The following is a 25281-nucleotide window of genomic DNA, read 5'->3' as shown; positions in this document are numbered from 1 at the left end:
GTCAACAAGTGTCTATTTAAATGACTCATTTGTGAAAATTTATACTGACACTCTGTGCACGAGAATGGTTTCTCACCAGTATGAGTTAACATGTGTAATTTCAAACTTCTTCTTTGTGAACATTTATATTGGCACTTTGAACATAAGAATGGTTTCTCACGATTTTCACCAGTGTGAGTCAGCAAGTGTCTATTTAAATGACTTATTTGTGAACATTTATACTGGCACTCTGAGCAAGAGAATGGTTTCTCACCAGTATGAGTCAACATGTGTCGATTTAAATTACTTATTTTTGAACATTTATACTGGCACTCTGAGCATGAGAATGGTTTCTCACGAGTGTGAGTCAGCAAGTGTTTATTTAAATGACTTATTTGTGAACATTTATACTGGCACTCTGAGCAAGAGAATGGTTTCTCACCAGTATGAGTTAACATGTGTCTATTTAAATTACGTATTTGTGAACATTTATACTGGCACTCTGAGCATGAGAATGGTTTCTCACCAGTATGACTCAACTTGCTAGTTGTTGAAGAATGAACATCTTTCCGCTTCACCTGTAAACCTGAAACAACAACAAGACCATATAAATAAGACTTTTTCCAAGTGAATGAACAAAAAAGTACTGAATTAATGCAATAAGACTTTTCCGACCAGCAAACACGAAAATGAGACAATTTCAAGCTTCCGAAAGTAAGGCTGTCTCACCTTATAAGTGATCAGTATGTGTGCGAAACTTGAAGAATATACCAAAGTGTTGAAAGAAAATCAAAAGATTATCACTGACCTGAAAAAAAAGTGCAACGAAAAAGATGAGGTGATCGACAAATTGAACCTTAAAATCGCGACAATCCAGCAAGATAACCGTTCTAAAAATGTGGAAATTTATGGCGTTAAAGTTTCGGAATCTGAGCTACCAGCTCAGAAAATCCTAGAAAAAGTCTGCAATAGTCTTGATATTAACGTTAGTAATTATATTTACCGTAACAAATCCGAAAATCCAAAAAAGGAATAATAAATAATGAATCAATTTAGTGATAGAAACGTTGTTACGCGGGGGGAAATACATGTAATCTAGGCAATGAAAGAGAGATAATGCTTTCTACACTAAGACGAAGATTCAGTAATTACCTTTTGCCCGGCTAGTCGGTGGAGAACATGAGATTCCGTCTCGGGATATAACGTAAGGGTTCGATGACTTTGAACCTTCCTTCATCAACTCCCGAAGCCACGAGGAACCACAATAAGTAAAAACAGCTTTGATGTTCAAGGCCCGTGAGCCAATTTAATATTGTAAAATAACATAAATACGGATCTACAATTCTCTCCGTTGATAACATGTGAGGGGGGAGGGAAATGGAGGGGGTACCAAATACACGCGTATCTCGGATCTAGAAGGATCAGCTAGCTCGGAATTATGGAACGATTTCACCGTGATATGATGCCCGAGGAATCCTGATGACCAAGGCGACCTCGCCTGCTTGTAGGGAAGCTGGAGAGCGGCCTCGTGCTAAGCACGTGGGTTGCAAGAGATGTTATCGAGACTGCAACAGGTGGGAAGTGGCTGGTTCGGAAAATATCCCTTCCTGGAGCTCATCGAGGTCCCCCAGGAGCTATTGGGGTTGCTGATACGCCTACCGGGCCCCGGATGGGTCCGATAACGTGCGATGGACGGGTATGATGGCCACGCGTCGCGCGGACAAGGGAAAACAGCCCATAAGGTGCTAGAAATCCCGTGATGAAGCCAGAATTTGCCGAGGAGCCCTTGGGGACACGGATGGGGCGGATTACGAAAGATGCTGACCAGCGCGGCCCGTGCGTCGTCGGGCGATCAAGTGGGCGTGGAATATGGCTACATCTTCCGGCCGGTGCTCTAGTTAGAAAAGGCTATGCTCGACTCGTGATACACGACGCGGTATATATCAAACTTTGTTACTTTATAACGCACGTTGAAGAATGGAGATGGCGCGATGTTATCGTTTAACGCGGTTCCGCTAGTATGGTTTCGGAGGCCGGGGAGTTCACGGGCAGTGGGAGAACGTCTTTCTCCTATCAAGACTGTCCCGGAACTGTCCCCAAAATGGTTTCAGGATCTTTGAGTCCTTAAAGAGGTATTCGTTAAGTTTACTGTTGTGGAAATTAAGTTATTTTGTTTTGGTATGACTGATTTTTAGTTATAGAAATTGTCGTAAGTGGCGCTGTTGGTCAATTGCGGGAAGATTTGAATAATAATTCTTATGAAATCTGAAGTGTGAAATATAAACATAACAAAGTGCAAGATAAGCTCATAAATCAGAAGAAAACCGCAAATGAGATATTAAATAAAAACGCAGATCCTATCTTCATAAAGGAACATATGACTCCATTCTTTGAGGATTTACTCTAAAAGAAGAAAAATAAACTACCTACCTTTAAATTTGTATGGTTTCGTGGAGGTAAAATACTCGCCAGAAAAAATGAAAATGACAAAAACATATTTCGAATCCAATCAGAAAACATTATAAATATGTTAAAACCATAATTCTTCAGAAATTCCACCAAAATGCAACTAGATAAAAATTGTATACCATTCACGATGGAAGAACTAGACCAAGAAATAAATTTTAAGTTAAAGTTGGCTTGGTAATAAATTCTAAAAAAACTAAAATTGTTTATGTATCCTCACCATATATTGCTAAATGTGAATTCGAAAGAAAAATACGAACTCACATAATTTTTTGTCTTCATTCAAATTCAAATATAGAATCAGATAATTGTTAATGTCCTATTATAGATTTTGTAAATTATCAAAAATATTTAGGATTAATTATTAATCATAAATTTAGTAGGGGTGTTCATATTGATGGAATCTGGGACAGATTAAGATAGTGGCTTAAAGTCATTTATGGAATCAAAAGCATACTACTTTTCAAAACGTTAAGATATAATAATGCCTCGCTTATTGAATCGATTATATCTTACGGAGTTCGTGTCTGGGGTCTCACCTTCCAGTCTCATCTGGGTAAAATTTATGATATTCAGGTGAGACTGTTAAAGGGGATTGTACCAGATAGCGTCATCCGTGAGGCGGAACATATGGGCGAAGGTGTAATTTTAATTTTATTTATATATTTTTTTTTTTTTTATTAAATTCTGTAATGTCCTGCCGGTAAAACAACTTTGTGACTACACATTGGCTGTAGATCACTTTGTTGATCCGGAATATAAAAAAAGAGTTTTGCACACAAACAACACTAGATTAAAAACTAAGGGCTCCCTTGTCGTTCCGCGAATTACAAAATACTTCGGAGAACGAACATTACATTGCGTTATTCCGAGGTTGTTCAATGATCTCCGACAAACCATTATAAACAGGAAGGGTTTTCGAACGAGAAAAAAGGACTGAAGGAAAATCTAATCAATACTTTATAGTGCCTGTTAATAAATAAATTTGTATGGTATAAATAAAATTATGTAAAATAAACCTGCCATAAAAAAAGTGAGTCCCACCGAAAAGTCTTCAGACTTAGTGGGTAACATATTGTAACATGTATTTTAAAATATAAAATAAACGCTGTTCTGTAGCACTAAAACTGAAATCATCATCATTCCATGTCCGCTCCCTAGTTGGAGCATATGGTATCTACTAAGAGCCTCGGCTGCCAGCTCCTGTGCGTCTCTCAAGAACGTCGAAAAACTAATGCCCTGTAAAGTAGGCAAGCGTGGTTAAGGCTCTCTGGAGGCATCCGCAGTATATGCTCCAGTCATCGGTATCGCCTCCGCTCGATGACAGTAGTCATCGGAGCGTGCTGTGTTTGTTCACTTATTACGAAGCCGAACCACCGCATTTTTACTTACTTGAGGTGATTTCTTTTCTGCGAGAAGATTCCAAACATTCTTGTTTGATGTCAGGATAACCTATATCCATCTCCGTAAAGATAATTATATCACTGGTTATCCTAGGCTGGTCAGTACTGGTCCCCAAGTCAGCCTTCACGGTAGCGACACCTGGCTCCTCGCTTCCGTGAGAACATGGCGCCCCTTCCTCAGGATAAAGATTATCTCCTTTTACATCACAAGTCTGTGGCTCAGCTTTTACTGTAGCAACACCTGGCTCCTCACTTCTGTGGGAACAAGGTGCCCCTTCCTCAGCATAAAGAATATCTCCTTTTACATCGTTAGTCTCCGGCTCAACCTTCACGGTAGCAATACCTGGCTTCTGGTTTCTGTGGGGATATGGCACACCTTCCCCAGTACGGAGAATATCTCCTTCTGCATCGCCAGTCCCCGGTTCAGCCTTGATATTCACCGAAGCTATTTCCATTGTTTATCCTAAGAGAAATAACAAGTAAATATTTGTATAATCTCAAAGTAAATATCATGAAAATTAATTGATAAAAAAACTAGTAGGATTTCGAGCATCTACAAATATCGACCCTTTGGGCCTCATTTTATTTCGAAGCAATCTATTTGTAATTAAGAAGAATCTGTCACTCAAAAATGCTACCAAAACTATCCATAATATGGAAATATAGCAAATATTTACGCAAAAAGTTACAGATGACATAAGATACGCAATGAATAACAAAATGCTAACCTTGATAACATTACTTGAATTCAGCAGCGCTTTCAACTCTTGTCAATTTTGATATTTTGTTAGCTAGGCTCAAAACACTAAATATGACACAACCGGTTATAAAATGGTTTTGATCGTATTTACGAGCTAGACAACAACGCAATGGTCATCAACCGGAGTTTTATCACCATTACTATTTTCCCCGTTCATCAATTCGCTAGCAGAATGCCTCAATCGTTCATATCATATCTATGAAGGTGATTTAGAACGTTATCTTCATTGCAGACCTGAATGCACCAGTGAAGCAATAAAATCGATGTCTACACTAAATAGCGTGTCATCGTGGACAAAGGAGTATGGTTTACTTATAAACCCATCTAAAACACAAATAATGTTAGCGGGCGTCAAAGATTGCTTAGTAAGTTAGACGCATCTTCTCTTAATCCTCTTAATGTCAGTGGTGCCGATATCCAATACAGGAAATCCATAAAAAGTCTAGGAGTACTTATGGATGAACATCTATGCTGGGGAGCACGTACTAATAAATTAAGCCGCGATATATTTTTCAGACTACACATACTTAGAAGGTTGCAAAAATTCTTACCCATTAACACTAAATGCCAGCTTTAATATTATTGTCGATTAAATTTTATTAATCGTATTGCAAACTCCTTAAAATGAACACGCACAATGTAATAAAATATTCAATATAAATTCGATGTAGTCAATCGATATCGAGGTTTTTCGGCGGTACGTCAAATGAAAAGAAATCGTGTATTGCCTACTATTTTCTGCAATCAGACGTCGCTTAGTACGCAACTGTCGATTTAAATTCAACTACGCCGTATCGTTTTTAGGAGTCAAATAGGGAAATATCACATACTACGAATACCGATAAAAATATGTGAAATGGATTTAGAAAAAATAATTATATTTACATAATCAATATGGATATTGTAGAAATATGTTTTCATTCTTAATTTTTAAAATAAAAATGTTGAAAAATACGCCTTTACAAAAACGCCATATGATTGGTCGTGACGTCACAAGCCGCGTTCGTCTTCAATGCCTGTTATTTTTGCATACTGTTTGTACGGGTTGTCAATGTCGCGTGCGTTTTATAAAGGATTTTGACGTTGTGAATTATGTATTAAGTTATAAATGTAAATTATAATTACTCTACAGTGATAAAGAAATCATTCAAAATAATGGAAGACGGAATTTCAAAAGCCCAATTGGATAATTTGCCGAATGATGATGCGATTATTTTAGCGTCTTTTTTGCTACAAATATGCAGTATAATAGTGCGAAAATTCAAGGAATCAAGGCTGCAAAGTAAGTAATTGTTATAAATATTTATAGATTTAATGTATTTATCAATTATATGTGTTGATGTTTGACATGAATCATTTAAATAGTATCTTAAACATTCCCCGAATACAAGTGTCATTCTAACCTCGTTTTGTGTTAGAAAACCAGTTGGCATTATAAATTGTTGATATATTAAACACCCTAAACTTAAAAAAACGAAGGCATGTAAATATTTAATATAAAATAATATCGATGTGTATCAATTATTATGTAAAATATTAATTAAAATATTACTTGACAAGTCATAACCTAATTTTTGTTCCCGATGGTTAAGAACGAAGTTTATGCTATTGTATGTGTACATTTATAATCCGTGTTCTTCCTAAAATGTATGATTTGCTTTTTAAATCCATACTTATTATTAGCAATAATGTACTTGGCATCAGATAAATGTTATATTCAAGACATGAATGTTTATAATATTTTATTTTAATCACTAGATTGATAGATACTGACGATTATATATTTTTTTACACAGGTCGTCCTGGGAAAATTATGGCAATAATGCAATTGGATACATGCACGTTCAACGAATTGGATCAGTAAAAGCACATGTCACACCGGAGCACAAAGTACGCCAAATTCTGTTACTTTGATATGAAATGAAAGAGAGGAAATAGTGGAGTCTTGTATATGTGAAGATTGTCCAGCGGCTCAAGGTTAGTAGCAATGTAACAAAATGTTCATCATCTGACTTGTACTTTGTTTTGAGAAAGCAAGAATATAACTGTTTTATTGTAATTATTTTTGACCTGTCATAATAAGTATTCAGAAATATCTAATATATTTTTAATGGGCAACTAAAACTTTTCGGTATAAACAAGTATTTTGTCCATCATATTAACTTATTTAATATAATATCCCAGATTAATATTTTATAATATGAAGAAAAGAAAGGTGTAAAATGGGTGCAAATAGTTCTATATTGAAAACAACAGTATTTGACGCCTTTTACAGTTTTTAAATTGCATACCAGCTTTTAAAAAGGAGTTAAAATATTTTTAATCCATAGAATTTCAACAGTTTAGCTAAAATAAAGTAAGATAATATCAGAAAAATCCTCTTTTTGAAATATATACCTTGTATATTATAAGCAAAGTAAAAAATAATGCAACTCCCATATGAAACAAATCCATAGAATTGAACTCCAGCATCATATTAAGATGGTTTGACCAGTTATATAAAAGTCAGTAAAAATACTCATTTATTTTCAGGAGATTGCAAGCACGCTGTTGTTCTTTTGTCATGGCTTCATCGTCGAAGTAAGGAACCAGGAACAGGAGGGTGAGTGCCGGGAACAGAGTGAACTGTGAACTTAAATTAACCTCGGCAAATAAATGTTTGCCACAAGAGGCAAAATTATCAGTTCACAATGGAGTCCTGGCCCCGACTCTGATGTATGGGAGTGTAGAGTAGGCTGAAATGTGATCTCTCAGGCGAATGTGTACTGAAACTATGTACGATAGATGCACGAATGTCGATATCCGTACATTATGTAATGCTGTGGTAGGCATTATCGACAACATTAAGAAAGGAGATGTGCGTTGGTTTGGATATGTAGAGCGAATGGACAGCGAAAGAACGGATAAAAATATTTATAATGTGAATGTTGATGGATGCAGAAATAAAGGAAGACCGAGAAAGACATGGCATGATTAAATTCAACAAATACTTGAAGATAGACATGTCAAAAGTCATCCATGCAATAAATAATATGATGTTATGAACTATAAATACTTACGTAGAACTGTTCTGTTTCCCAAATAAATTTAATTAAAAAAATATTGTCAACGTACCCTGTTTCTTCTTTTTTATATATTCTGATTGTTTGTAATATTGTACCTTTTTTACATAACAAATAAAAGCTGGTTTTGTCAGCATTGAAAGTGAATTGATTTTTTAACTACTTATTTCATTTCTCTTTTACTTGCAATCAATCACAATCGGCTGCGATGACGGTTGTTACCTCTTAAAATATCTGAGCGTGGTCCATTAAGTTGAACTCCATAGCAACAAATGCTAAGTAAAGTTTGCTGTAATGGTCAACGTGGAGTAAAAGATTCAGTTTGGATATCATTTTTTTATTTCAAGAATATGATACGGTCATAATATGTATTAAGTACTGTTTTTTTTTTACGCCCAAGGGGCATTTACAAAAAAACATACGAGGAAGAAGTCCAGCAGTGCTAGATCTGGACTGTAGGGAGGGTGAGGCAACCCTGTGCTTGGTCAGAAACTCCCTCACCAACAGCGTGGTGTGGCATGGCGCGCTATCGTGGTGAATCTTTCAAGAATCGGCGATGTCTGGCCTCATGGGGAAGACGTGTTTGTGCAACCTGTCAAGCACGTCAATGTAAAAAATGGCATTCACAGTCTATCCAGGGGATACGAACTCCTTGTGAGCAATACCGCGACGGTCAAAAAAGGAGATTAGCATGGATTTGACCCTTGACTTGCTCATTCTGGCTTTCTTTGGACGCGGGGAGTTGTTGGTGTGCCACTCGGTGCTCTGGTGTTTGGTCTCCGGGTTGTCACTGGTTATCACATTGTCAAGGAAATTTGGGTTTTCTTGGACACAGTTTCGGATTTCCTGGGAAATTTGCACACTTCACTTTTTCTTCATCATCTAGGACTTTTGGCAAACTCATGTTATTCTCCAAATACTTTTCCAACTGTAATAAATAGAAACCCTTAAATGAATAGCAATATATTATTTATACACTTTAATAAATATCGTTACAATACCGATATGATCCGAGACTCATTGGATAAATAAAAATACTCGCTATGAACGTGGAAAAGTATAATATATCGATAGCGTAGCGACAAAATAAATTTTAGGTTATACGAAATGTCAGAATTTCCGTGATCAATGACAAACTAAATACGCATAAAAACAAACGAATACTTTAAATAATACTTACATTAAAGCGATCTTCACAACAATAGATAACGGATTTGAAAGTAAACATCCTATTTTTCTTTATATCTCTTCATAGCGAAGCACTATTTTCTTCGTATTGATGCATCTTTGGGCACATTTAAAAACATTTTTTCTGGCGTTGTCTTCAAAGTAATCCTGCATTTGGGTACTATACAGTATTAAAAACCCTTTATTCCAGATATAATGCAGAAAAAATAGTTGTAAAATCACTAATATATGTAAAAAAAAACTCAGATGAAATAATACACAACAGTTTCTGAATACAAAAATGACAGAACGTCAAACTCAAATGCGGCTTGTGACGTATGACGGGCGTGGCCTATGAAATGAAGTGTTTTCGCGGGAATTCAAAATGATGAATTTAAAAATGTTTTTTATACTACTAATAAGTGCAAAAAATTTTTTTTTTTGACTTTAAAGTATTTCATTTATCCTTATTAATTCATAATTGTAAAAAAAAAAAACGTGATATTTCCCTATTACCGCTGGGATTAAATGGGAATAGGATGGAATCAAATTTCATGTGTAAGTAGCGAATTCACAAAGAATATTATTTAAGAATTCGATTATTTTACCGACTGTCAGACAGTTGAATAAACAAGCGGACATTTTGTAAGTATTGCCAGGGTAGTCTTATTTGTTACCCGGCTGGCTTTCTATTGATAAGCCTCAGAATAATATGAAACTGTAAAATTTTACTCAATTACTAAACTATTATTTATTTTTATAAATAAATAAAAGACGAGTGATACTTTAATCCACAAATTTGGAAAATCTAGTGACCGGTTTCATCGCTTTCGCGACATCTTCGAGACTGGTATCTTAATTAAGAAGTTCAATGTATTTATACAAAACTATGTATTTTATTCAAAATCAAAAAGTCAAAAAATGACAAAAATAGTAAAAAAATGTGTTTTATAAATTGAAATTTATATAATAAATAACAATGAACTTCGATCAAAAATTTTCACTTACAAACATAAACTATTACAGTGGTGCCTCGCATAACGAACGCCTCGCACAGCGAACGCTGCACACAACGAACTTCCTTTTCGTTCATTTCACGATTCATACAACGAACTTCGCTTCACACAACGAACTTCGCTTCACACAACGAAGTCGCCCACTTCACACGATCACTGCCGATTTATTGCATCCTTCCGCGCAGGCAGTCGTTAGTCACTGAGCAGTACGCTTAACTTACGCACGTGTCGCAGCAATCGTTCATCATTACAACGAAGTCGCCCGATCTTCTACGATCACTGCCGATTAATTGCATCCTCCCGCAGGCAGTCGTTAGACTCGTTAGTCACTGCGTAGTACGCTTAACTTACGCACGTATCGCAGCAATCGTTCTTCATTACGAATTAAATCGCACACGTATCACGGCAGTCGTCCTTTTAAGATAAACTCAAAATTTTTTTTATATGATGGGTTCTAAAAAAAGCAGGAAGGTGATTTCTCTTGAAATGAAACAGGAAATAATTAGAAGGAGTGAATGTGGGGTAAAACAGTGTGACCTCGTCAAAGAGTTTGGCCTCAACAAGACCACCATTTTCACCATTTTGACAAACAAGGATGCAATAAAATCAGCCAAAGTAGCCAAAAAACTCTACACTAGAGCCCTCTTTAATAAAGTGTTTGAAGAATGCGAGTTTGGTGGAGACAATATGACTATCCGAATGTTTTGGAAGGAGAAATTTGATATTTGTATTTTTTTTTTTGCACCACAACAGGCCAGGAAGCCCAATTACAGTGGTGAATTACATCACAGAACACCCAGGCTTAAGAAAAACCACAATTTTTAATTTTTGTGTTCTCACCGGGAATCGAACCCGGAACCTTCCGTGTGTGAGTCAAGCGTCTTGACCACTACACCACGGAGGCCGCCTAGCCTTTTGGCAATACGACTTATACAGAAGGCCTGGGAAGAAGTGTCACAAAGGACCCTCATTTCTGCTTGGAAGATGCTTGTGCCTTCGTGGATTCAGGAAGAAGCAGTAGTTGATGACACAGAAGTGGTGAAGGACATCATCACAGTGGCCCAAAGGTTGGAATTAGAGGTAGAGGAAGAGGATGTAGAGGAGCTTATTGAGGAACACAAAGAAGAGCTGACAACTGAAGAGCTCCAAACACTTCTGGCCCAACAACAGGACAATGCTCAAAGGGAAGCGTCATCTGATAACGAGGAGCAACAATCAAACAATCAACCAATTCCAACTGCTGACATCAAGAACATCCTGGTCAAATGGAAAGCAGTTCAGGAGTTTACCAATGCCCACTATCCGGATTCCGCTGAAGCAAACAGGATCAACGACCTGTACTCCGATACTCTTGTCCGTTATTTCCGGCAGATGTTGAAGAAAAGAGAGAAACAAACGACTTTGGACAGGTTTTTCACTGCACCATCGGCCAAAAAGCGGAAAATGGATGAAGATGTGCAAGATTCGATTATTTCTTAAAATTAAAAAATGTGTGTTTTTTTCATTATGTTTTTAGATGTATCTAAATAAAAATAATAACAAAAAATTTATCTTTTTTTTATGTCATCTTACCATATTTTATGCTACAGAACGAATTATTTTTTTTAACATGTATTGTTATGGAAAACGCGTTTCACATAACGAACTTTTCGCATAACGAACTTGCTCCTGGAACGAATTAAGTTCGTTGTGTGAGGCACCACTGTATTTCATATTTTTTTTAAATTGGCCCACCGTTATCCCCTCATACCAGCACTTTTGCTGATAGGGAATATTTTGTATGAATGAAATATGTAATGAAATGTAATACGTAATTAAACGGGTAATATAAAACGATGTATTTTGTCATTGATATACTTTTTTTATTCTATACATATTATTATGTCAACCATCACATTGCTTTATTCAATAGCTTTACTCCTGAATAAAAAGGGAGATAAATAAAAATGCAACTGTAATGGTTGTATACGGTTAAGGCAACCGTCATCTGTCATATTCAGCATTACCTCCACGCAACAGTATAGCCGCAAAATACGCCTGCCGATAAAATAATGACGGTCGGATACACCTTTGCCCAAGAGATGTGTCCGGAAAGCCAAATCATATAATTTGTTATTGGCCAACCATCGCGGCTGCTTTAGGAAGCCATCGAACAAGAAAGAAACCCAATAAGTCGGATTAGCTGTCACCCGTCATACCGAGCGGGGCCCACGCGTGAAAGGAAAGCGATATGTGTTGTTCTGCTTTACATAGTGGCATTTTTACTTACTTTTGTATGCAAGCACTTAGTTCAATCGTCAAATTATATTGTAATGTATGAATTTGGTATCCTCGATATACGGACCGCGCTGCTAATATAGATTGATGTCTATCGGAATTTTCTATGAAAAATTATTATTCCTTTCCATTTAGTGTGGTCAATAAAATGATACACCATAGAGTATAAAATTAAAACAGTACCTACCTAAAAGTATAAGCATTCAACGGCGATAAAATTTTAAAGTATATTGCATTATTGTTGGTGGTAGGATTATGTCAAAAGTATACGAGCTTTACATAGGTAGGTACCTGTCTATAATGTTTATGCATTATAACTTTTTTTTCCATCAAATAAGCAAGTATTCATGATTCACCATAAAATCAACATTTGTTTATGTGGGGAACATACGTGGCGATATTTAAAAATATTTCTTTACAAATTTATATAAACTTCAAGTATATTCTTTTGTTTTCTATTCTAGGGTTTCTCAAACAATAATGCACTTTGACAATAATGACCTTTTAGTTCATGCTGGCCAATTCTGAAATGAACGCCATTTTAATTACCGCCTAAAAATAAATCAATTTTAATCATATTTAGCTGAGCCGTTACTAAATACTTAAAATAATATTCCGTCTGTTGTTAATGTCATTTAGGATTCGATACCTTGGGTTGAATTCAAATGACCGAGGGGCAAATAATTTAGAATTTCAAAACCCTTTCTATTGAAAATAATAACTTTAATAATAAAATATTCCATGTTTTCCGCTGGGGAAAAAATAACCCTTTTAATAATAATTAGTAAACTAATGGCCAATAAATAATGTTTGTATTTTAAGAACTTACCGATATAAATAAAAATAACTAAATGAAAACCAAAAATTAATTCCTTTTTTTTTAATTACATACAAACTTCGCTTTTTCGAAATTCATACATCTTCTTTCGTGCGCGCTCCTGTTATTTAAACTTTTGACATATATTCATAAACTCTATTTAACTTTTCCGCCACCATTTTCTAATCCGCGCTTGTGGCACATAAGGCACCGCACCGGTGCTCTAGTCGAAACGTACCAGCGATTAATTATAATACATATGAAGGCAAGATGGGCAGTTTTTACGCTTCAGGTTCCAGTCCAGGAACTATAAAACATAGTAGCGTAGAATCCGAATTAATTTATATTAATTTTTAAAATTGATGTCGTCTAGTTTTAACCTTCTTAGTTTTTCGTTAACTATATTCCTAAAACAGTTATTATTTCTCACAACATAGGTATAACTATCTGCCATTTCGAAAAATGTGTGTACCTACCTGATATTGAAAATTGACATTTAGGTAATTAAGACTAGGATTATGGTATGTGTACTAAAATAAAACATTTCTTTAAATAAACAAGATTTATTAATTTTTCTTAAGTTATCAACCAGATTTTGACAACCCTAAGGCCTATAAATTGCTTGTATAAAAACAAATAAGGTTTGGCGGGTAAATTTGCCCAAATGTTTTTAGACGAATATTTTATTAGTTAGCCATTGAAAATATGCTCAAACGACAATTTTGCCCTTGAATAAATAATTCAATAAAGTAGTTCTTAGAGAAGAACGCCATATGAGCTACAGTTCAACAAATAATGGTTGCGGGCAAATATGGAGGAACATGCAGGGAATTTCGCCCGGCATAAAAAAATTTAATTGCTCGAAATCGCATTTAAATATGACTGAATTTACAATTGTAACCCAATTCAATGATTACCAAGGTCATTCTTCGTAATTAAAAAGTAAAGCATAATTTACATTTTTTTGGAGGAAATTAACATAATTACAAAAAAGTGGGCGAAATTGGACGGTTTCGCGGTATTATTTGTAATTGGTTACATACAAATATTTAATAACATTGAGTAAAATGTTTGACCGTAAAGTTTATGCTTAAAATATTAATAATATAAAAAATAATGATTATTTTGAAAACATGAATACATTAAATAAAAATGTTCCAAAATATATTTTTTTAACCTTTCCCTCACAAAGCATACAATAATTACACATGATCCGAACTGGGGTACCAAACGACCCCAGCGCCTACTTGTATATGGCGTCAGGAGAATAAAACGTTGGAAGTGTATAAACAGACCTCATAAGACAGTGCAATAATTTATTCATTTTTTTCAGTTTCATTAACATTTTTCGCGTACACATATTTTATTTATTCGCGTATTTTATTCAGTTTTGTTAGTTTGCCGAATGCTTGTGTACATAAAGTGAAATTGAACAAATCGGTCTGCGGGCGATTCGAATCCCCCCTTCGGTCCGGCTAGGTGAATATACCGACTGAATTTTGAGGCAATTATCCTCGAAAATATTGAACGCACCATTTGGCTTCAACCAAATTATCTTCAAATTGTACAAAGCACTGTCAACAGTGAAGAATGAAATTAAAAGAAATGAAACGAATTCATTCCGAAGAATGAAATCTTTTTGTTTCACACACCGTAACAATAACCATGGTGCTTAAGAAGTTTTCATCACATTGAGATGAAATTGTTAGTGGCGTATCAGCAATTAATCCATGTAATATTTTGAGGTGAATTTGCTGAATCACCTAATTAGAAACTAAAGTATCAACAAGTAATCTACATATTAAAAAAATCTTCCTTTTTCGTGTTCAACACTCCACACCGTACATGAACGCTGAGAAAACCAAGGCCTTCACCAGTCTCTTTTTTGGTGTTAATGGTTATACTGCGATTCTTCCAAATTTTCACCAGCCGACTCATAGCACTTTTGGCAATACCAACACGTCGCCGTATTTCACCTTCACACCCACCACCATCGCTGATTAGAGAACCTAGATAAATTAAAATGTAGACTCTTTCTAAGTTGCGCAGTAAGGATAATGGCGCTACTTTATAAGCTCGATCAATGATCACAAGCTTAGTTTTGCTCATATTCATTGAGAGTCTTAGGTCTGAACTAGCAGCATCTATTCGGTCAATCAGTTCAACAAATAAAATAACATATAATGAAAAAACATTAAGGTACATAAAAAATAAAATAATGATATTCTTAACTATGTAGTTATGTTATATATTAACTATATATCTATGTACTTAATTTCAAAACAATGTAGTTTTGAAATTGTTTTAAAACGAAAAAGTTATGCTCACATTTCCTAAAAAAAACACTTGGACTCTCCTGTATAATTCCCTTTGCGGCGAACCAATCATTAAGCCTTTTTACCGTCGAAATAACAGTTGTTATAGGCTAAGACCGTATACATTTTTATGTTCCGACTTGTAAAAACAATTATACCTCGAATTCATTCATTGGACGTAGCTGTAGAAATCATAATGGACTCAGTATTGATGTGGACATTTTTAACTGCACGTTGCATTTGAACAGAAAATTTCTTCATGGGTCGATTATTTGGAATAGTTGCTGAATGTGCATCTTGAGTGGTTTATGCTGTGTATATGTGCCGCGTGTAATGTATATGTCTATGTATGTTTTATATGTGCGTTCATGTGTGTGCGTGGATGGCTCGAAGTGTACATTAGTATCTTTATTTATTTTAATTTATTACCTCCATGGAAAACGCAAATGTTAACAATTATTCTTTTCTCACTTGAAATTCTTATTAATTTATTTTTTTGTCACATTTAATGTTTTGCATAATTTATGAAAACTTAATTGGTCTTTTTAAAAAATGAAGCTACGCAATTTTTTTTACTGACTATTGTGCATGATTTTTAGCAATTTAACAGTTACCACTTTCTCACCAATGTGATTTAATGAATGGTGAATTAAATCACGTCTTTTGGAAAAGCTGTATTCACAATCGCAGCATGAGAATGGTTTCTTACCAGTATGAGTCAACGAGTGTCTTTTCAAATTACTTATTTGTGAACATTTATACTGGCACTCTGAGCACGAGAACGGTTTCTCACCAGTATGAGACAAGATGTGCAGTTTTAATAAATCTTTACGTGAACATTTGTATTGACATTCTGAACACGAAAATGGTTTTTCTCCGGTATGAATCAACATGTGTTGATTTAAATTACTTATTCGTGAACATTTGTACTGGCACTCTGAACATGAGAATGGTTTCTCACCGGTATGAGTCAACGAGTGTCTATTTAAATCACTTATATGTGAACATTTATACTGGCACTCTGAGCATGACAATGGTTTCTCACCAGAATGAATCAACATGTGTATTTTCAAACTACTTCTTTGTGAAAACTTATACTGGCACTCTGAGCATGAGAATGGTTTCTCACCGGTATGAGTCAACATGTGTGATTTCAAACTGCTTCTTTGTGAACATTTATATTGGCACTCTGAGCAAAATAATGGTTTTTCACCAGTATGAGTCAACAAGTGTCTATTTAAATGACTCATTTGTGAAAATTTATACTGACACTCTGTGCACGAGAATGGTTTCTCACCAGTATGAGTTAACATGTGTAATTTCAAACTTCTTCTTTGTGAACATTTATATTGGCACTTTGAACATAAGAATGGTTTCTCACGATTTTCACCAGTGTGAGTCAGCAAGTGTCTATTTAAATGACTTATTTGTGAACATTTATACTGGCACTCTGAGCAAGAGAATGGTTTCTCACCAGTATGAGTCAACATGTGTCGATTTAAATTACTTATTTGTGAACATTTATACTGGCACTCTAAGCATGAGAATGGTTTCTCACGAGTGTGAGTCAGCAAGTGTTTATTTAAATGACTTATTTGTGAACATTTATACTGGCACTCTGAGCAAGAGAATGGTTTATCACCAGTATGAGTCAACATGTGTCTATTTAAATTACGTATTTGTGAACATTTATACTGGCACTCTGAGCATGAGAATGGTTTCTCACCAGTATGACTCAACTTGCTAGTTGTTGAAGAATGAACATCTTTCCGCTTCACCTGTAAACCTGAAACAACAACAAGACCATATAAATAAGACTTTTTCCAAGTGAATGAACAAAAACGTACTGAATTAATACAATAAGACTTTTCCGACCAGCAAACACGAAAATGAGACCATTTCAAGCTTCCGAAAGTAAGGCTGTCTCACCTTATAAGTGATCAGTATGTGTGCGAAACTTGAAGAACATACCAAAGTGTTGAAAGAAAATCAAAAGATTATCACTGACCTGAAAAAAAAGTGCAACGAAAAAGATGAGGTGATCGACAAATTGAACCTTAAAATCGCGACAATCCAGCAAGATAACCGTTCTAAAAATGTGGAAATTTATGGCGTTAAAGTTTCGGAATCTGAGCTACCAGCTCAGAAAATCCTAGAAAAAGTCTGCAATAGTCTTGATATTAACGTTAGTAATTATATTTACCGTAACAAATCCGAAAATCCAAAAAAGGAATAATAAATAATGAATCAATTTAGTGATAGAAACGTTGTTACGCGGGGAGAAATACATGTAATCTAGGCAATGAAAGAGAGATAATGCTTTCTACCCTAAGACGGAGATTCAGTAATTACCTTTTGCCCGGCCAGTCGGTGGAGAACATGAGATTCCGTCTCGGGATATAACGTAAGGGTTCGATGACTTTGAACCTTCCTTCATCAACTCCCGAAGCCACGAGGAACCACAATAAGTAAAAACAGCTTTGATGTTTAAGGCCCGTGAGCCAATTTAATATTGTAAAATAACATAAATACGGATCTACAATTCTCTCCGTTGATTACATGTGAGGGGGGAGGGAAATGGAGGGGGTACCACATACACGCGTATTTCGGATCTAGAAGGATCAGCTAGCTCGGAATTATGGAACGATTTCACCGTGATATGATGCCCGAGGAATCCTGATGACCAAGGCGACCTCGCCTGCTTGTAGGGAAGCTGGAGAGCGGCCTCGTGCTAAGCACGTGGGTTGCAAGAGATGTTATCGAGACTGCAACAGGTGGGAAGTGGCTGGTTCGGAAAATATCCCTTCCTGGAGCTCATCGAGGTCCCCCAGGAGCTATTGGGGTTGCTGATACGCCTTCCCTGGCCCCGGATGGGTCCGATAACGTGCGATGGACGGGTATGATGGCCACGCGTCGCGCGGACAAGGGAAAACAGCCCATAAGGTGCTAGAAATCCCGTGATGAAGCCAGAATTTGCCGAGCAGCCCTTGGGGACACGGATGGGGCGGATTAGGAAAGATGCTGACCAGCGCGGCCCGTGCGTCGTCGCGCGATCAAGTGGGCGTGGAATATGGCTACATCTTCCGGCCGGTGTTCTAGTTAGAAAAGGCTATGCTCGACTCGTGATACACGACGCGGTATATATCAAACTTTGTTACTTTATAACGCACGTTGAAGAATGGAGATGGCGCGATGTTATCGTTTAACGCGGTTCCGCTAGTATGGTTTCGGAGGCCGCGGAGTTCACGGGCAGTGGGAGAACGTCTTTCTCCTATCAAGACTGTCCCGGAACTGTCCCCAAAATGGTTTCAGGATCTTTGAGTCCTTAAAGAGGTATTTGTTAAGTTTACTGTTCTGGAAATTAAGTTATTTTGTTTTGGTATGACTGATTTTTAGTTATAGAAATTGTCGTAAGTGGCGCTGTTGGTCAATTGCGGGAAGATTTGAATAATAATTCTTATGAAATCTGAAGTGTGAAATATAAACATAACAAAGTGCAAGATAAGCTCATAAATCAGAAGAAAACCGCAAATGAGATATTAAATAAAAACGCAGATCCTATCTTCATAAAGGAACATATGACTCCATTCTTTGAGGATTTACTCTAAAAGAAGAAAAATAAACTACCTACCTTTAAATTTGTATGGTTTCGTGGAGGTAAAATACTCGCCAGAAAAAATGAAAATGACAAAAACATATTTCGAATCCAATCAGAAAACATTATAAATATGTTAAAACCATAATTCTTCAGAAATTCCACCAAAATGCAACTAGATAAAAATTGTATACCATTCACGATGGAAGAACTAGACCAAGAAATAAATTTTAAGTTAAAGTTGGCTTGGTAATAAATTCTAAAAAAACTAAAATTGTTTATGTATCCTCACCATATATTGCTAAATGTGAATTCGAAAGAAAAATACGAACTCACATAATTTTTTGTCTTCATTCAAATTCAAATATAGAATCAGATAATTGTTAATGTCCTATTATAGATTTTGTAAATTATCAAAAATATTTAGGATTAATTATTAATCATAAATTTAGTAGGGGTGTTCATATTGATGGAATCTGGGACAGATTAAGATAGTGGCTTAAAGTCATTTATGGAATCAAAAGCATACTACTTTTCAAAACGTTAAGATATAATAATGCCTCGCTTATTGAATCGATTATATCTTACGGAGTTCGTGTCTGGGGTCTCACCTTCCAGTCTCATCTGGGTAAAATTTATGATATTCAGGTGAGACTGTTAAAGGGGATTGTACCAGATAGCGTCATCCGTGAGGCGGAACATATGGGCGAAGGTGTAATTTTTTTAATTTTTTTTTTTTTTTTTAATTCTGTAATGTCCTGCCGGTAAAACAACTTTGTGACTACACATTGGCTGTAGATCACTTTGTTGATCCGGAATATAAAAAAAGAGTTTTGCACACAAACAACACTAGATTAAAAACTAAGGGCTCCCTTGTCGTTCCGCGAATTACAAAATACTTCGGAGAACGAACATTACATTGCGTTATTCCGAGGTTGTTCAATGATCTCCGACAAACCATTATAAACAGGAAGGGTTTTCGAACGAGAAAAAAGGACTGAAGGAAAATCTAATCAATACTTTATAGTGCCTGTTAATAAATAAATTTGTATAGTATAAATAAAATTATGTAAAATAAACCTGCCATAAAAAAAGTGAGTCCCACCGAAAAGTCTTCAGACTTAGTGGGTAACATATTGTAACATGTATTTTAAAATATAAAATAAACGCTGTTCTGGAGCACTAAAACTGAAATCATCATCATTCCATGTCCGCTCCCTAGTTGGAGCATATGGTATCTACTAAGAGCCTCGGCTGCCAGCTCCTGTGCGTCTCTCAAGAACGTCGAAAAACTAATGCCCTGTAAAGTAGGCAAACGTGGTTAAGGCTCTCTGGAGGCATCCGCAGTATATGCTCCAGTCATCGGTATCGCCTCCGCTCGATGACAGTAGTCATCGGAGCGTGCTGTGTTTGTTCACTTATTACGAAGCCGAACCACCGCATTTTTACTTACTTGAGGTGATTTCTTTTCTGCGAGAAGATTCCAAACATTCTTGTTTGATGTCAGGATAATCTATATCCATCTCCGTAAAGATAATTATATCACTGGTTATCCTAGGCTGGTCAGTACTGGTCCCCAAGTCAGCCTTCACGGTAGCGACACCTGGCTCCTCGCTTCCGTGAGAACATGGCGCCCCTTCCTCAGGATAAAGATTATCTCCTTTTACATCACAAGTCTGTGGCTCAGCTTTTACTGTAGCAACACCTGGCTCCTCACTTCTGTGGGAACAAGGTGCCCCTTCCTCAGCATAAAGAATATCTCCTTTTACATCGTTAGTCTCCGGCTCAACCTTCACGGTAGCAATACCTGGCTTCTGGTTTCTGTGGGGATATGGCACACCTTCCCCAGTACGGAGAATATCTCCTTCTGCATCGCCAGTCCCCGGTTCAGCCTTGATATTCACCGAAGCTATTTCCATTGTTTATCCTAAGAGAAATAACAAGTAAATATTTGTATAATCTCAAAGTAAATATCATGAAAATTAATTGATAAAAAAACTAGTAGGATTTCGAGCATCTACAAATATCGACCCTTTGGGCCTCATTTTATTTCGAAGCAATCTATTTGTAATTAAGAAGAATCTGTCACTCAAAAATGCTACCAAAACTATCCATAATATGGAAATATAGCAAATATTTACGCAAAAAGTTACAGATGACATAGATTTTTGCTTCACGCATTCAGGTCTTCAATGAAGAACAAAATTCTAACCTTCATAAAATTACATGAATTCAGCAGCGCTTTCAACTCTTGTCAATTTTGATATTTGTTAGTAGGCTCAAAACACTAATATGACACAACCGGTTATAAAAACGAGCTAGACAACAACGCAATGGTCATCAACCGGAGTTTTATCACAATTACTATTTTCCCTGTTCATCAATTCGCTAGCAGAATGCCTCAATCGTTCATATCATATCTATGAAGGTGATTTAGAACGTTATCTTCATTGCAGACCTGAATGCACCAGTGAAGCAATAAAATCGATGTCTACACTAAATAGCGTGTCATCGTGGACAAAGGAGTATGGTTTACTTATAAACCCATCTAAAACACAAATAATGTTAGCGGGCGTCAAAGATTGCTTAGTAAGTTAGACGCATCTTCTCTTAATCCTCTTAATGTCAGTGGTGCCGATATCCAATACAGGAAATCCATAAAAAGTCTAGGAGTACTTATGGATGAACATCTATGCTGGGGAGCACGTACTAATAAATTAAGCCGCGATATATTTTTCAGACTACGCATACTTAGAAGGTTGCAAAAATTCTTACCCATTAACACTAAATGCCAGCTTTAATATTATTGTCGATTAAATTTTATTAATCGTATTGCAAACTCCTTAAAATGAACACGCACAATGTAATAAAATATTCAATATAAATTCGATGTAGTCAATCGATATCGAGGTTTTTCGGCGGTACGTCAAATGAAAAGAAATCGTGTATTGCCTACTATTTTCTGCAATCAGACGTCGCTTAGTACGCAACTGTCGATTTAAATTCAACTACGCCGTATCGTTTTTAGGAGTCAAATTACCGCTGGGATTAAATGGGAATAGGATGGAATCAAATTTCATGTGTAAGTAGCGAATTCACAAAGAATATTATTTAAGAATTCGATTATTTTACCGACTGTCAGACAGTTGAATAAACAAGCGGACATTTTGTAAGTATTGCCAGGGTAGTCTTATTTGTTACCCGGCTGGCTTTCTATTGATAAGCCTCAGAATAATATGAAACTGTAAAATTTTACTCAATTACTAAACTATTATTTATTTTTATAAATAAATAAAAGACGAGTGATACTTTAATCCACAAATTTGGAATATCTAGTGACCGGTTTCATCGCTTTCGCGACATCTTCGAGACTGGTATCTTAATTAAGAAGTTCAATGTATTTATACAAAACTATGTATTTTATTCAAAATCAAAAAGTCAAAAAATGACAAAAATAGTAAAAAAATGTATTTTATAAATTGAAATTTATATAATAAATAACAATGAACTTCGATCAAAAATTTTCACTTACAAACATAAACTATTACAGTGGTGCCTCGCATAACGAACGCCTCGCACAGCGAACGCTGCACACAACGAACTTCCTTTTCGTTCATTTCACGATTCATACAACGAACTTCGCTTCACACAACGAACTTCGCTTCACACAACGAAGTCGCCCACTTCACACGATCACTGCCGATTTATTGCATCCTTCCGCGCAGGCAGTCGTTAGTCACTGAGCAGTACGCTTAACTTACGCACGTGTCGCAGCAATCGTTCATCATTACAACGAAGTCGCCCGATCTTCTACGATCACTGCCGATTAATTGCATCCTCCCGCAGGCAGTCGTTAGACTCGTTAGTCACTGCGTAGTACGCTTAACTTACGCACGTATCGCAGCAATCGTTCTTCATTACGAATTAAATCGCACACGTATCACGGCAGTCGTCCTTTTAAGATAAACTCAAATTTTTTTTTATATGATGGGTTCTAAAAAAAGCAGGAAGGTGATTTCTCTTGAAATGAAACAGGAAATAATTAGAAGGAGTGAATGTGGGGTAAAACAGTGTGACCTCGTCAAAGAGTTTGGCCTCAACAAGACCACCATTTTCACCATTTTGACAAACAAGGATGCAATAAAATCAGCCAAAGTAGCCAAAAAACTCTACACTAGAGCCCTCTTTAATAAAGTGTTTGAAGAATGCGAGTTTGGTGGAGACAATATGACTATCCGAATGTTTTGGAAGGAGAAATTTGATATTTGTATTTTTTTTTTTTGCACCACAACAGGCCAGGAAGCCCAATTACAGTGGTGAATTACATCACAGAACACCCAGGCTTAAGAAAAACCACAATTTTTAATTTTTGTGTTCTCACCGGGAATCGAACCCGGAACCTTCCGTGTGTGAGTCAAGCGTCTTGACCACTACACCACGGAGGCCGCCTAGCCTTTTGGCAATACGACTTATACAGAAGGCCTGGGAAGAAGTGTCACAAAGGACCCTCATTTCTCCTTGGAAGATGCTTGTGCCTTCGTGGATTCAGGAAGAAGCAGTAGTTGATGACACAGAAGTGGTGAAGGACATCATCACAGTGGCCCAAAGGTTGGAATTAGAGGTAGAGGAAGAGGATGTAGAGGAGCTTATTGAGGAACACAAAGAAGAGCTGACAACTGAAGAGCTCCAAACACTTCTGGCCCAACAACAGGACAATGCTCAAAGGGAAGCGTCATCTGATAACGAGGAGCAACAATCAAACAATCAACCAATTCCAACTGCTGACATCAAGAACATCCTGGTCAAATGGAAAGCAGTTCAGGAGTTTACCAATGCCCACTATCCGGATTCCGCTGAAGCAAACAGGATCAACGACCTGTACTCCGATACTCTTGTCCGTTATTTCCGGCAGATGTTGAAGAAAAGAGAGAAACAAACGACTTTGGACAGGTTTTTCACTGCACCATCGGCCAAAAAGCGGAAAATGGATGAAGATGTGCAAGATTCGATTATTTCTTAAAATTAAAAAATGTGTGTTTTTTTCATTATGTTTTTAGATGTATCTAAATAAAAATAATAACAAAAAATTTATCTTTTTTTTATGTCATCTTACCATATTTTATGCTACAGAACGAATTATTTTTTTTAACATGTATTGTTATGGAAAACGCGTTTCACATAACGAACTTTTCGCATAACGAACTTGCTCCTGGAACGAATTAAGTTCGTTGTGTGAGGCACCACTGTATTTCATATTTTTTTTAAATTGGCCCACCGTTATCCCCTCATACCAGCACTTTTGCTGATAGGGAATATTTTGTATGAATGAAATATGTAATGAAATGTAATACGTAATTAAACGGGTAATATAAAACGATGTATTTTGTCATTGATATACTTTTTTTATTCTATACATATTATTATGTCAACCATCACATTGCTTTATTCAATAGCTTTACTCCTGAATAAAAAGGGAGATAAATAAAAATGCAACTGTAATGGTTGTATACGGTTAAGGCAACCGTCATCTGTCATATTCAGCATTACCTCCACGCAACAGTATAGCCGCAAAATACGCCTGCCGATAAAATAATGACGGTCGGATACACCTTTGCCCAAGAGATGTGTCCGGAAAGCCAAATCATATAATTTGTTATTGGCCAACCATCGCGGCTGCTTTAGGAAGCCATCGAACAAGAAAGAAACCCAATAAGTCGGATTAGCTGTCACCCGTCATACCGAGCGGGGCCCACGCGTGAAAGGAAAGCGATATGTGTTGTTCTGCTTTACATAGTGGCATTTTTACTTACTTTTGTATGCAAGCACTTAGTTCAATCGTCAAATTATATTGTAATGTATGAATTTGGTATCCTCGATATACGGACCGCGCTGCTAATATAGATTGATGTCTATCGGAATTTTCTATGAAAAATTATTATTCCTTTCCATTTAGTGTGGTCAATAAAATGATACACCATAGAGTATAAAATTAAAACAGTACCTACCTAAAAGTATAAGCATTCAACGGCGATAAAATTTTAAAGTATATTGCATTATTGTTGGTGGTAGGATTATGTCAAAAGTATACGAGCTTTACATAGGTAGGTACCTGTCTATAATGTTTATGCATTATAACTTTTTTTTCCATCAAATAAGCAAGTATTCATGATTCACCATAAAATCAACATTTGTTTATGTGGGGAACATACGTGGCGATATTTAAAAATATTTCTTTACAAATTTATATAAACTTCAAGTATATTCTTTTGTTTTCTATTCTAGGGTTTCTCAAACAATAATGCACTTTGACAATAATGACCTTTTAGTTCATGCTGGCCAATTCTGAAATGAACGCCATTTTAATTACCGCCTAAAAATAAATCAATTTTAATCATATTTAGCTGAGCCGTTACTAAATACTTAA

At 36.1% G+C, this 25281-nt stretch overlaps 2 protein-coding genes and 1 long non-coding RNA gene across 5 annotated transcripts; 1 reads left to right on the top strand and 2 right to left on the bottom strand.

The window, feature by feature from the left end:
• Nucleotides 1-3097: 3097 nt before the first annotated feature.
• On the bottom strand, nt 3098-12229 carry LOC148270848 (uncharacterized). Its single transcript, XM_088242133.1, has 2 exons — nt 12123-12229; nt 3098-4311 (listed from the first exon to the last, which is right to left on the bottom strand). The coding sequence occupies exon 2, from the start codon at nt 4301-4303 to the stop codon at nt 3830-3832; it is 474 nt and encodes a 157-aa protein (XP_088098259.1). The 5' UTR covers nt 4304-4311; nt 12123-12229; the 3' UTR covers nt 3098-3829.
• On the top strand, nt 5620-7817 carry LOC148270849 (uncharacterized). Its single transcript, XR_015825261.1, has 3 exons — nt 5620-5890; nt 6405-6585; nt 7141-7817. It is a non-coding gene; the product is annotated as an uncharacterized LOC148270849 (long non-coding RNA).
• Nucleotides 12230-16478: 4249 nt separating the features above from the next.
• LOC148270847 (uncharacterized) lies at nt 16479-24789 on the bottom strand. Of its 3 annotated transcripts, none has more exons than XR_015825264.1 (3): nt 24668-24765; nt 20311-20784; nt 16479-17048 (listed from the first exon to the last, which is right to left on the bottom strand). XR_015825264.1 is itself a non-coding variant. In XM_088242135.1 (2 exons), exon 2 carries the CDS (start codon nt 20774-20776, stop codon nt 20303-20305), a length of 474 nt encoding a protein of 157 aa, XP_088098261.1. In that variant the 5' UTR covers nt 20777-20784; nt 24668-24789; the 3' UTR covers nt 19572-20302. The 3 variants fall into 3 exon arrangements, 1 of the variants encoding a protein (XP_088098261.1); XR_015825265.1 differs by lacking the exon at nt 24668-24765 and adding an exon at nt 21633-21722; XM_088242135.1 differs by lacking the exon at nt 16479-17048 and having other exon boundaries at nt 19572-20784; nt 24668-24789.
• Between the last annotated feature and the right edge of the window lie 492 nt (nt 24790-25281).

This window comes from Micrasema longulum, unplaced genomic scaffold (genome assembly GCF_059751315.1).
Source record: "Micrasema longulum isolate JH-2025_06_02 unplaced genomic scaffold, ASM5975131v1 h1tg003340l, whole genome shotgun sequence".
Taxonomy (NCBI): Eukaryota; Metazoa; Arthropoda; class Insecta; order Trichoptera; family Brachycentridae; genus Micrasema; species Micrasema longulum.
The sequence above is the reverse complement of the archived record's forward strand: the minus strand, read 5'-3'. Positions and strand labels throughout refer to the sequence as shown.